This window comes from Heterodontus francisci, chromosome 3 (genome assembly GCF_036365525.1).
Source record: "Heterodontus francisci isolate sHetFra1 chromosome 3, sHetFra1.hap1, whole genome shotgun sequence".
In the NCBI taxonomy this organism is placed as follows: domain Eukaryota; kingdom Metazoa; phylum Chordata; class Chondrichthyes; order Heterodontiformes; family Heterodontidae; genus Heterodontus; species Heterodontus francisci.
Genome location: NC_090373.1, coordinates 133,113,804 through 133,128,015, shown reverse-complemented (window position 1 = coordinate 133,128,015; position 14,212 = coordinate 133,113,804). Strand labels below are relative to the sequence as shown.

General features: G+C 43.7%; 1 protein-coding gene across 1 annotated transcript in view; it reads left to right on the top strand.

Moving 5' to 3' along the window:
• Positions 1-14,212, top strand: part of eif2b4 (eukaryotic translation initiation factor 2B, subunit 4 delta) — a 75,286-nt gene that overhangs the window by 41,445 nt on the left and 19,629 nt on the right. The window contains exons 7-8 of the mRNA XM_068026032.1: positions 1,533-1,647; positions 7,452-7,528. Coding sequence (XP_067882133.1) covers positions 1,533-1,647; positions 7,452-7,528 — 192 coding nt within the window. The remainder of the gene's footprint in view (positions 1-1,532; positions 1,648-7,451; positions 7,529-14,212) is intronic.

Here is a 14,212-nt window from a genome sequence, read left to right as displayed (position 1 = left end):
GTATAAAAGAACCGTTGGCTGGGTATGTTATATATTTCCAGTTGAAACCCCATGTAAAGCTTGTATATTTTCATGAAGCATTTTCCATGTAATTTCTGGGATGTAAGCACAAAAATCCACGCTAGCCAACATTGAGTCCTACAGCATGTAACACTGCCTTTTAATGATTTAATTCCATTTCTGTAAATGACATTTTCTTTGGCTACCAAGGGCTGGATTTTAATAGCCGCTGGGCCCCTGCAATATTTCGCGCGGGGCCTCGTAAATGGGGGGCCCCAGGCAATGGTGCCATTTTTAAAGAGCTTCAAGTCCTGACAGATTATTTGAATTTTTAAAGCCACCATCACCTTTTATTTGAATAAAATCAGTTCATTACACATCAAAGCACCTCTTCCACCCCTGCAATGATGAAACAATATATTTATTTCCCCCTCACCCCAAAAAAACATTTTAGCAGATCCTGACCTGTCAACCCCAAACTTTGCACTCTTTGCCCTTCAGTCCTTTCCCACCATCCCCTCAGCCAATTGAATCAGTCTTCACTACCTCCTTCACCACCCCCCCACCCTGGGAATTTCACTGCGCACCCCGCCCGCCCCCCCCCCCCCCTGCATCACACCTCAGATGTCCGTGTGCACATCCGAAGGTGCAGGAGTTTCGGCTGGTGGCCAGAATATCAGCATGGGACAGCCGTCGGGACCAGGTAAGTTTATTTGCATGTTTTAAAATTAATTTTAATATTAAGATGAAGGCCCCGCCGCTGATTGGCGGGGGGAGGGGGCTGCACCGAGGCCTCACCATCGCTGGTAAAATGTGGCAGGGCCTTCTTAGCATCAGGGATCGAGGTGGGCCTCTCTCGAAGAATTTTCCGGGCCATCCTGCCACAACCCCCGACATCGGAGGGCTGGTAAAATTCAGCCCCATGTGTAGAAAAGAAGGTGGGTTCACCTTGCCAGTATAGCTGTGAAACTGATTGCATGGAGACACTTAAAGTCATGACCAAGGCTAACCAATCCTCGTTGTGAGGAAGCTCCCAGATGTCTCTCGTCACCTCCTTTATAGTTGCACAGCTGAATTTATAATTTGATATTGAAAATGTGAACCCATGTTTTTTCTTTGCTTTTTGGAGGTGGGGTTAGTGCTTTCGACACATTGTAACTTGACTTGGTTGTCAGCAGTTCATACTTAGAGTTGTAGAACCTCAGGTATGTCTTTCAAAATTTTAATCTAGAGCAACAAAGATTCTGTCTGTCATTGAGTTTCAACATAGTTTGAAAACCGTTCAGTGGCTTCATTGCTAGTTTTTAGATATTACATCAGTCACTGTCAAAATTTACTTTTGCAACCATCACCAGGATACTAATTCTAATATTGTGATTTTTACCATACTGATTGTGTTATAGCAATCAGCTTTGCTGATGTAGTGAAACTTCAGCTCACGTGCAGAGCTTCAGCTCATTGCCTAATTATAGCACTGTTCCCATATGGAATTTACACTTGCATTCCTGTTTCTTTTCTTTAATTCTTTACAGCATTCCCTCAACTGTGCTTCACCCTGCTATTGTACGTCTAGGATTGCAGTACTCTCAGGGCATTATCGTAGGATCCAATGCACGATGTATAGCATTACTACATGCTTTTAAACAGGTATGAAATACAGCAATTCTACCGCCTGCAAAAGAGAGAACACCAATAATATTAATGAAATGGGCCATCAAAAATGTAGTTTTATCTTTATAGAGTCATTTACAGCATTGAAGGAGACGATTCGGCCCATCGAGTCCATGCTGGCTTTCCTGCAAAGCAATCCAGTCAGTCCAACTCCCCTGCTCGATCCCTGTAGCCCTGCAATTTTATTTCCTTCAAGTGTCCATCGTTCCCTTTTGAACTCATTGATTGTCTGTGCTTCCACAACCCTCATGGGCAGCGAGTTCCAAGTTGTTACCACTTGCTGCGTATAACAGTTCTTTCCACATTCCACTGCATCTCTTGCCCAAAACCTTCGATATATGTCCCCTAGTCCTTGTAACATCAGTTAATGGGAACAGCTTTTTCTCATCTAAACTTATCTAAGCCTGTCATAATCTTGTACACTTCTATCAAATCTCCCCTCAATTTCCTTTGCTCCAGGGAGAACAGCACCAGCTTTTCCAACCTAACCTTGTAACTAAAATCCCCCTTCCCTGGAACCATTCTAGTATATCTCCTTTGCATCTTCTCAAGGACACTCACACCCTCCTGAAGTGTGGTGACTAGAACTGGACGCAGTACTCCAGTTGGGCCTAACCAGAGCTTTATAAAGGTTCAACATAACTTCCATGCTTTGGTTTTCAATGCCTCTATTTATGAAGCCCAAGATCCCATATGCTTTGCTAACCACTCTCTCAATATGTCCTGTCACCTTCAAAGATCTATGCACATGCACCTCCAGGCCCCTCAGTTCCTACACACTCTTTAGAATTATGCCATTAAGTCTATATTGCCTCACCCTATCCCTTCTGCCAAAATGCATCAACTCTCACTTTTCTGTATTAAATTTCATCTACTTATCTGCCCATTCTGCTAGTCTATCTATGTCCTCTTGCAGGCAGTTTGTATCATCCACACTGTTTGCCATTCCACCAAGTTTGGTATCATTGGCAAATTTTGAAATCCTAATCTGTATTCCAAGATCCAAGTCATTTATACGTAGCAAAAAAGAAAGCAGCGTTCCTAGCACTGACCCTTGGGAAACACCAATGTCTACCATCCTCCAATCTGAAAAACAACCATTTACCAGGACTCACTGTTTTCTGTCCTTAAGCCAATTTTTTTTATCTAATTGGACACTGACCCTCCTATTCCATGAGTCTCAATTTTGTTAACCAGCCTTTTATGTGGTACCTTATCAAATGTTTTCTTAAAATCCATATAGACAACAAGCACCACTACTGACCGAGCTGACCAGGTCCAAAAGGACATAGCTGCTAGACTGGGTCTGCGGTAGGTGGTGAGTAAGCCAGCAAGAGGGCAAACCTACTTGACCTCGTCCTCACCAATCTACCTGTTGCAGATACCATGACAGTATTGGTAGGAATGACCACCGCACAGGCCTTGTGGAGACAAAATCCCGTCTTCACATTGAGGATACCCTCCATACATACACGTCAAACAGCAGAGGCAGCATGTGATGGACAGAAGTAAGTGATCCCACAACCAACAGATCAGATTTAAGCTCTGCAGTCCTGCCACATCCAGTTGTGAATGGTAGTGGACAATTAAGCAACTGACAGGAGGGGAGACTCCACAAGTATCCCCATCCTCAATGATGGCGAAGCCCAGCACACCAGTGCAAAAGACAAAGCTGAAATATTTGCATCCATCTTCAGCCAGAAGTGCCGAGTGGGTGATCCATCTCAGACTCCTGAGGTCCCTGGCATCACAGATGCCAGTCTTCAGCCAATTTAATTCACTCGACATGATATCAGGAAACAGCTGAAAGCACTGGATACAGCAAAGGCTATGGACCCCGACAACATTCTGGCAATAGTACAGAGGACTTGTGCTCCAGAACTTGCCACACCTCTAGCCAAGCTATTCCAGTACAGCTACAACACTGGCATCTACAAGACTATGTGGAAAAGCAGGACAAATCCAACCCAGCCAATTACCGCCCCATCAGTCTACTCTCAATCACTGGCAAAGTGTTGTTGTAAGGGTTATCAAGTGGCACTTACTCAGCAATAACCTGCTCACTAATGCTCAGTTTGTGTTCTACCAGGGACACTCCGCTCTTGACCTCATTACAGCCTTGGTCCAAACATAGACAAAAAAGCTGAACTCAAGAGATGAGGTGAGAGTGGCTGCCCTTGACATTAAGGCAGCATTTGACCGAGTATGACATCAAGGACCCCAAGCAAAACTGGAGTCAATGGGAATCTGGAGGAAAACTCTCCACTGGTTGGAGTCCTACCTTGCACAACGGAAGGTTGGAGGATAGTTGTTGGAGGTTAATCATCTCAATCCCAGGATGTCACTGTAGGATTATTCCACAGGGTAGTGTCCTAGGCCCAACCATCCTCAGCTGCTTCATCAATAACCTTCCCTCCATCATAAGGTCAGAAGTGGGGATGTTTGCTGATGATTGCACAATATTCAGCACTATTCTCGACTCCTCAGATACTGACGCAGTCCTTGTCCTTATGCAGCAAGAGCTGGATGATATTCAAGCTTGGTCTGGTAAGAGGCAAGTTACATTCGTGCCACATGAGTGCCAGGCAATGACCATCTCCAACAAAAGAGAATCCATCCATCTCCCTTTGATATTAAATGGCATTACCATCACTGAATCCCCCACTGTCAACATCCAGGAGGCCAGCCTTATAAATATTGTGGGCTACAAGAGCAGATCAGAAACTGGGAATTCTGTGGCAAGTAACTCACCACCTGATTCCCAAAACCTGTCCACCATCTACAAGTTACAAGTCAGGAGTGTAATAAGGGGAAAGCCACTTAGGACTGGGATGAAGAGAAATTTCTTTACTCAGAGGGTTGTGAATCTTTGGAATTCTCAATCCCAGAGGGCTGTGGAAGCTCAGTCATTGTTTAAAGCAGAGATTGACTGATTTCTAAATACCAATGACAAAGGGATATGGGAATAGTGTGGGAAAAAGGCATTGAAGTGGATGATCAGCCATGATTGTATTCGGAGCAGGCTTGATGGCTGAATGGTCTACTCCTGCTCCTTGGTTCCTACGTAATGGAATACTGCCCACTTGCTTGGATGAGTGCAACTCCAACAACATTCAGGAAGCTTGATACCAACCAGGACAAAGCAGCCTGCTTGGTTATCACCTCATGCACCACCTTCAACATTCACTCCCTGCACCACCGAGGCACAATAGCAGCAGTGTGTACCATATGCAAGATGCACTGCAACAACTCATCAAGGCTGCTTCGACAGCATCTTCCAAACCTGTGACCTCTACCACCTAGAACACAAGGGCACAGATGCATGGGAACACTGCCATCCGCAAGTTCCCCTCCAAGCCACACGCTATCCTGACTTGGAACCATATCAGTGTTCCTTCATTGTCGCTGGGTCAAAAACCTGGAACTCCCTAACAGCAGTGTGGGTGTATCTACACCACATGGCCAGCAGCGGTTCAAGAATGCAGCTCACCACCACCTTCTCAAGGTCAATTAGGGATGGGCAATAAATGCTGGCCTAGCCAGCAACGCCCGCATCCCATGAAAGAATTGAAAAAAACTCCAGATTGGGCCCGACTCGTGTTTTGTATTGGTTTAGCATAACTTCCTGGCTTTTGCACTCTTTTCATCCATTTACAAAGCCCAGGATCCCATGTGTTTTATTAACTGCTTTATTAACCTGTCCTGCCACCTTGAAAGATTTGTGCACTAACACTCCCAGGTCTGTCTGATCTTGCACCCCCTTTAAAATTTTACCATTGTCTCTTCCCATTCTTCTTACCAAAATCTATCCCCTCACGCTTTTCTGAATTGAATTTCTTCTGCCATGTGTTTGCCCATTCCAACAGCCTGTCTACTTCCTTGAAGTCTATTACAGTCTTCCTCAATGTTTACTACACTTCCAAGTTTTGTGTAATCTGTAAATTTCAGAATTGTGCCCTGTACCCCCAAGTCCAAGTTAATAATGTATATCAAAAACAGCAGTGGTCCTGGAATTGAACTCTGAGGCTATATAACCACCTCCAGTTCAAAAAACAGCCTTCACCACAACCTTTCTATCCCTTAGCTGATTTTGTATGCGTGCTGCTTCAATTTTGCGACAAGCCTAATAAGTGATATTTTATCAAATGCCTTTCAAAAGTGGATATCAACATCAACGACACTGCTCTCATCCACCGTATCTGTTACTTCATCGAATAAATCAAGTTAGTCAAGCAAATCCATGCTTGCTCTCCTTTCTTAGTCCATACTTGTCAAAGCAGATGTTAATTTTCTCCTAGATTATTGTTTCCAAAAGCTTCCCACCACCTAGGTTAAACTGCCTGGCCTGTAATTGGCAGGTTTATTCAGTCCTCTGGAACTATCCCTGGATGTAAGAAGAATTGGAAAATTGTGACGAGCATCCCTCCAATTTATATTCTTCTTTACCTCAGCAATCTAAGATTGGTTGACTTATCCACTTTAAATACTGCTAGCCTTTCTTGTACCTCCTCATCTATTTTTATTTCATCCGGTATCCCGATGAAAGAGATATGGATGTAAAAGTGTGTCTTACTAAATCCCTGATCAAAAACAAGGGAAAGGGACATCAATAAAAGTGAATGGGCGAGAGGCAGACAGAAGAGCAGAACATTTTCAAGAGATAGACATATTAATATTATTGGAAATGGGGAAGAGAGGAGAGGGAAAATAAGTATATATATATATATATACACACAACAACAGACCCAGAGAAGAAGAATCATGAGTAGAATCATCTCAGGTCAAGTGATGAACAGAAGCATTAAGACATTAAAGAAACAGAGCATATAAATAGTGAGAGGCCTGGGGAAATGTGAGCAACGGTGTGTGTCATAGGCTGCTTAGTCATGGAGGCTGTTACAATTGAAATTGATCATTTTCTTCGCAAATATATGCACTTTAAGCAGGAGTCACTGAGAGCAATCAAGAGCGAGAACCTGTCTGAATTTATTTTTCCCTTTCCTAGTTTAGGCCTACAGTAGCATCCAAACTGTTGCCCTGGTTTAGCTAACTCAGCACAGACTAGAATTTGAACTTAAGATCTTCTTACTTATATTGCTCATTGCTACACTCAACAGTCCCTTACCACTAGGTCATTCAGGAGTCTTTCATCCCACTTGTCTGATTTGGACTTGGACCAAAGATTGAAGGACACACGCACAGTATAAATTAAAATCATTTAGATGAAATATTATTGGATTGCACTAACTTTTATTTGGGGTGCAACTTGTAAAAACATTGGCCTTGTTCTAACAATACATTAGGTTATATGATTATAGATACTGAAACTGTGCTAGCCAATCATTTGCTGTTGAAATGAGACCCACAACTGAAAATCTACAAATATGTAGCATTGGAAAATATGCAGCTCGAGTGAGCTGAGAAAGAAAAGCACAGCAACATCCTGTCACTTCATGTAGATGATAAACTGCTATCAGACCAGTATAGTTAGGACAGATGACAGTCCAGACTAATGTAAAAACAAAGTGAAGAACATCATTCTATATGACTGGATATATCTAGGAACAATAATGCATCAATCCTGGAAAAATGCTCTAATTGATTTTACATTATTTTTATTTATTCTGCCACATTATATCTGTTAAAAGTAGTTATACCTTGAGGTAGTTTATCTAAAAATGGTGACCATTGTGTGATGCCGACAGTGGCTAATCTCATATTTGTGTCTGCTGCCACTCTTTTCAAACAAAAATGGTAACGTTTTGCCTGCCCTGCTTCAGGTCATCCGTGATTACTCAACTCCACCTTTTGAAGAGTTGTCAAGGGACTTGGTCAACAAACTGAAACCAGACATTAGGTATTTCTCTATTTCAATCATCGAGCATTCGTAACTAGTATTTGCTAAGTATAACAAGAACAAAATATTTTTTGTACTACATGAAATCGTTTCTGGTGCCAAACATTTCTTAGTTTACAGTTTTCCGGTCATGAACCAGCACTACAAATTAACAGGTCTAATATATATGTATGTATGTCTGTGTGCATGTGCATATAATAGATTTATACTATATATATATATATATATATATATATATAACTATATTTCATGGTGTTGCACAATAGTGTGCTTGCTAATTTCCTAGTGCTTTCCAGTCTGCCTAGTAGGAGACACTGTAAAATTGCCATGTAGGTGAAATTTAAAAGGATCCAGCCAATTAAATGAAAGTGGCTACATGCACAAAAGTTCCGACAGTTCTTAGAAAGGTTCAGAGGCATTTTGATCCATTGGGTGCCTGTGCCAATGTAAATCTGAGTTCTTTTTGCCTTCAATCTGGTTCAGTAAATATACCGAGTCGGATGTGTAGGTAAAATCAATTACTTTATTTGCGCATTTAGCCGGCTGACTTACTCTAATACAACGACACTGACTCCACCGGAGTCTGTCGGATCCACCAGAGTAAGTGAAGTTTGTGCTACAGGTACTACTGTTTATACATTAAGATTCATGCTACACCTCCTTGTTTAACCAATCAGTGCGGTACAATTTAAATTTCAACCAAGTGATAACGTGGAGTATATTTGTTACTACTTCTTTCTTTCTTTTGGGCCTCCTTATCTCGAGAGACAATGGATACGCCCCTGGAGGTGGTCAGTGGTTTGTGAAGCAGCGCCTGGAGTGGCTATAAAGGCCAATTCTAGAATGACGGGCTTTTCCACAGGTGCTGCAGAGAAATTTGTTTGTCGGGGCTGTTGCACAGTTGGCTCTTCCCTTGCGCCTCTGTCTTTTTTCCTGCCGACTACTAAGTCTCTTCGACTCGCCACAATTTAGCCCTGTCTTTATGGCTGCCCGCCATAATTGTTACTGAGGTTAACAATACCCTCTATTCTCAATACATACTTGTTATTAACATAATATTGTTTTGTATCAGCAAGATTAAAAGAAAACAGACAATCAAGATAATTAGCAAAGGAAGAGGAGTTAGAAACAAGATTCTGGTTTCGATTCCCATAATTGTCATGAGTCCTGTGATCCTGTAATCTCTATCAAGTTGCAGCCTGCAGTAACACCAAGCAGTAGTCGCATACATTGATACAAGGGACCCTATATTCCTTATCATCACTCACACAGGGATGGACAGCATGTTTCACAGGAGTCCATTTGTTTCAAACCACAGGGAGTCACACAATCAGGCCTTAAAAGAACAGATGTCCTTGCAATTACCTGTGTCGGCTAGTCTTTACAATCTCACACTCTCTGCCTTTACTTTTAACTCTTTCATTGTGGTTTCTGCCACTTAAAATCAAAGCCCAGCAAAGCTACTATTCCTAACTTGGCTATATTTCCCATTACACATAGGGTCATGCCGTTCTGCTCATTTCTACATTTCCCCCCTTTTATCATTCTATGATAACCTCCTCTCTAATGATCAAGTTGTATATGAATATATATTTACTAGGATTATATGGATCTATCTGCTCAAATAACACTTAAACACTACTATAGAATAATAATGTTCAGCAACTGCATAATCAGAAGGGTAGGCTGAGCCACCCTCTAACAAGGGGGCATGTATTAGCCTGGTCAGTATGTTTTCATTCTAGCTGTTCCCTAGGATTGTCATGTCTGGGTGATAAGAGTGCTGTTGAAGCACAATGTCTGTTTGTCTCTCTCTCTCTACCGGCTGCAAGGCCAAGTTGACTCTGCAGCCCTGAAGTTATGAAGTCATTTCTGATGAGTTGTCCCTCCCTGCAGCACTGAAGCTAGCTTGTTAGCAGTACATGATTGATTAATTGTTTCATGTTAAATGTTCCCATGTAATTCTGTTCTTAAAAATTCTAAAATCTAAATCCTGTTCTCACAATCCCCCCTTTGATTCTTCAAAACATTTTTAAAAATCAATCCCTTGATCCCACCTAGGTGCCTTTAATGGTCTTTATTTGTCTAGTAACAGCCTTCAATACCTGGAGTTTCCCAGTCCCTACTGTCCTACTCATCGTTGTCTATTAGGATTTTCCGTTGTAATTCCATTTCTTTCTCTAGCTCTGCATCGCCGATATTTGGTCCGTGAGTGCGTACCACTAGGATTCTTGGGGCACCTATTTGTTCCACAGCTGCCTCCATTCGTCCCATGACACATTTGAGAATGGCTATGCCTATAAAGATGCAAACGATCCCCACGATTGCATACATGGCCATGTTTATGATCCAATCTGTCCATCCCCCGTATCCCCAATCTCCCCAGGAGCCAGGGACTTTCATACCGTCTAGTTGGTCCTTAATACGATTTATAGATTCAGTGATATTTACAGTTTGATCCCGAATTCCCATTAGGCATTTCCCTTTCACTATTGCACATGCCCCTCCTTGGCGGGCTAGTAGGTAGTCAAGGGCATACCGGTTTTGCAAGGCAAACAATCTCATCTCAGATAATTCCTCTGTTACCATTTTAAGAGATCTCACTGTTTCATTCCCTAGGATGGTAAGGCCACAGATCAGGTAATTACGGTTGCTAGCAGCTACTCCACCCCCTACACCTCCGATTGTTAACATACTGAGAATTCCCCACCCTGCCAAATGCCCTCTGGTTGGTGCCAAGACTGAGGGTTGCTTCCATCTTCCGCAAAACTCTGCCGATACCACCCGGGGAACCAACCTATTATGACGGTTCCATTTTGAGGGGCACGGTACCGTGGTGGGGACCAGGGTTCCGATGGCGACTTGCCTCAGGAACGGAGGTGATAAGATGTTAGTGCCTGTACCATTAAAGAAGAAGAAATATCCCTTGTCCATATTAGCTGCGATTGCAGCTGGCATAAATGTTCATTGTGGATCTCCCTGTGGCCCAATTCCACCAATCCTTCGAAATCAACCCACGCCATTGTGGGTCGAAGGTAAGGGGGAATGTTTGGGTTCTGACGACAATGTGGGAGTTGTTCAAGTGGCAGCAGAGTATGTGGTAGCCCTTGTACAGCGGGATACAGGTCGTGTTATAGCAGGTGCATCGGCCCGAGTCCCATGTTACATTACATTGCCATTTGGTACAGATGGTGTACAGGCATGTTATGTTTTCTTTTAAATGTACTACCCTGCATCCATACCCGATCCCGTGGAAGCAATTCTCATAGGACTGTGAGTCTCTATTGGGGGTATACCGTAAAGAAAAATATTTGAGGCCAATCCTAATGCTGTCTAATGAATGGGAGTTATCCTTTGGAAGGGGAAGGCAGGCAGCCGTAGGGGCCGAATCGGGGTCATAAGAGATGGTTATCTTCTCTGGCATCAGAGTGTCGTGTTGGCAATTTACCACTTTCTCAGCACCCTCCCATAGTGGTGCAACTGAAAACAATCGTGCTACAGATGCAGGATCTGGATAGCAGACAACTTGCTCTGGCCTATGTAGGTGTTGGTGAATTTGGAGCAAGAAATTCAGGTTACTTGTTTGAGAGGTATTCTTTTTTTCGAAGAGGGATAAGAGGTTATTTCCTGGTGGGCTACGCTTCCTTCGGGGCCTATGCCTATCACTCCCTTGTCTGTCCTCCATATTCTCTTGTTTTACTTTTACTTCCCTCCCTGTCCGGCATGGTTTTACCTTTGCTTGGGTTGCCCTCTTGCATATAAAAACAAATTTACACTCAGTCCAAAAACAAGGCAAGGTCCATACAAATTGTCCTTTTAATAGTTTAGTTTGGTTGGGTTGTTTCAGCGGTCCGTGGTTGTCGGCCAATCCTGTCACGTTCCATGAACTGGCACCTTGTCTTCGTGGATGGGGGCAATGGAGGACGTCATCCTGGCACAGGTGGAAGGTGTCCTGAGGCTGGTCATCTCGACAGGTGTTCTCTGTCCCTTCCACCGAGAGGATTCCGATCAAAGCCAGGCAGCGGACAGTCAGGATGGTCTTCATCGTGGCTCGTCACCCTTTAATACCTGTAGGGGAACAGTGCTAGAGAAGGGGAGCACGTTAACAATCTTCCTTAATAATCTATTGGCTGACGGGGTTGCTTACAGTGGTGCAGGTGGACCCAAGCACTTTTCCCTTCAATTTTAACTGCAGTGGGCGTAGTGAGGAGGACCTGAAAGGGCCCCTCCCATCGAGGTTCCAACCCTTTTCGTACCCAGATTTTGATCAGCACATAACTTCCAGGTTGTACTTTGGACGGGCTAATAAGTAAGGGTAGGTCCTGATGGGCCATCTTGACGTGTGAATGGAGTTCCTTTAGGGCCTTAGTCAGAGATAAGACATAATTAGTCATTTCTTCTGTCATGTGGTGAAACTGGACCGATTTAGAAACCGTCTGGTTCCAAGGTGTTCGTAGGGGCTTCCCATATATGATCTCTGTGGGAGAGAGTCGAGCTGGTCCTGCTGGCGTTACCCGCATCTGGAATAATGCGATTGGGAGCAATTTAAGCCATGTTAGTCCAGTTTCTGCTTTTAATTTAGCCAGTTTGGTCTTAAGAGTCTAATTGCTTCTTTCAACTAGTCCCGCAGCTTGTGGCCTGTACGCACAATGTAACTGCTGGCGTATTCCCAGTTGAAGGCTGTTGATCTGACCAATGAAGTGGGGTCCATTGTCAGAACTTAACTGAGCTGGTATCCCATATCTGGGAATGATTTCTCTCATTAAAACTTTAACTACAGTGGCGGCTTTGTTATCAGTGGTGGGATATGCCTCGATCCACTTACTAAACACATCAATAATAACTAACACATATTTATAACACTGACATCTTTCCAACTCAATGTAATCCATTTGGAGCGTTTCAAAGGGACCGCTGGGCAGGGGGGTTTTCCCCAGCTCACATGGAATTCCTTTGCCGGCGTTATACTGCTGGCAAATTAAACATCGGTTACTTATGTTCTGAGCCAGCATCTGGATGTTAGGGTGCCACCAAGTGGCCAACAGTAAATCGCTGGTCCCTTGGGCTCCACAATGAGTTGCAAAGTGTACGCATTCAATAACCCACAAGGCCAGCGCATCAGGCATACAAGTCTGATTCGCTGGTGTGGTCCATAGACAAGATACGAAATCATATTTACAACCAGTTTTTCCCACAATTGTTTATCAGCTTCAGGAGCGTCCTCCTGTAACCTTATGACGTCTTGAATGGTTGACATTGGTTTTTCAGAGGCAGACTTGCTTTTGTCGGAGCGTTTAGTCTGATTCATCATTTTTTTTACAACCACCTGTTTGGTCTGTGAGGCTCTTTTTGCTTCACTGTCTGCGCGCCTATTACCTAGGTCGACAGGGGTCTTACCGCTCGTGTGTGCAGTGCATTTGATCACAGAAATCTGTTTAGGTAGGAGAAGGGCTTGTAACAAGTCAGCAACTAGTTTTTGATGGGATATCTGTGTTCCTGTTGAGGTCAAGAATCCTCTGTTTTTCCAGAGTTGTCCAAAATCATGGACGACCCCAAAAGCATATCTGGAATCGGTGTAAATATTTATTCGCAAGCCTTCCCCTATTATGCAGGCTCGTATTAAGGCAAACAATTCAGCTTGTTGGGCTGAGTAAGGAACCTGGAAGGCTGCTGATTCCACAACAAGACCGTCCTGGTTAACAATCGCGTATCCTGACAGCCGTTGGCCATCGGGACTGATTGAGGCAGTTCCGTCAACATATACATAGTTACGTCAGATTCGTTTAATGGAGCATCAGTCAAATCTTCCCTGACTGTGGTGTTTTCCTGAATCAGAGTAAGACAGTCATGACTGGGCGTTTCTTCGTTAACAGGGGGGCTGCTGAGGAAGCATGCAGGATTTATAGTAGTACAATGTTTAAACTGCAATTTAGGATTGTTCAATAGGTATATCTCATATCTATTTTGACGAGCATTGGTGAGATGTTGAGTCTGTAACTGACCCAGTAAGGCAGTGACAGAGTGGGAGCCGTACACGGTGATGTCCTGTTGTAGGGTTATGTTGGCGGCAGACTGTAAGCTGTTGTAGGTAGCTGTCAGAATCTGAGTGCAGGCAGGGTGTCCTAGGGCCACCGGGTCTAGTTTGGAAGAATAATAAGCCACCGGTCTATGCTTGTCCCCATGTTGCTGAGTTAATACTGCCGTTGAACAGCCTTTCAGGATAGTGCAGTACAGCTGAAACGGTCTGTCGTACAGGGGTCTTCCTAATGCGGGGGCTTGCAACAAGGCTTGTTTTAACCCTTGGAAGGCTTCCTTTGCCTCCACAGTAAAAGTGAACTTTCCCTCCTGGCTAGTATAAGGGGTCAGCAGTTTAGTATAGACAGCGATGTTAGGTATCCACTGCCGACAGTAATTTACCATCCCCAACCATTGTCGAACGTTTTTAGCGGTTGTAGGAACAGGGAATTGGCAGATAGGTTCGATTCGACTGACTTCCAGGCTCTTTTCTTGAGCTGAGAGAAGGACTCCCAGGAACTTGACTTTTGTCTGGGCTATTAGGACCTTAGCCTGGGATACCACATAGCCTAGTGAGTACAGGTGGTTCAACAGCTGTATTACATCGTTCCTGTTACTGGGTTCGTCAGGACTGGCTATCAATAGGTCGTCTACATATTGTACAAGGGT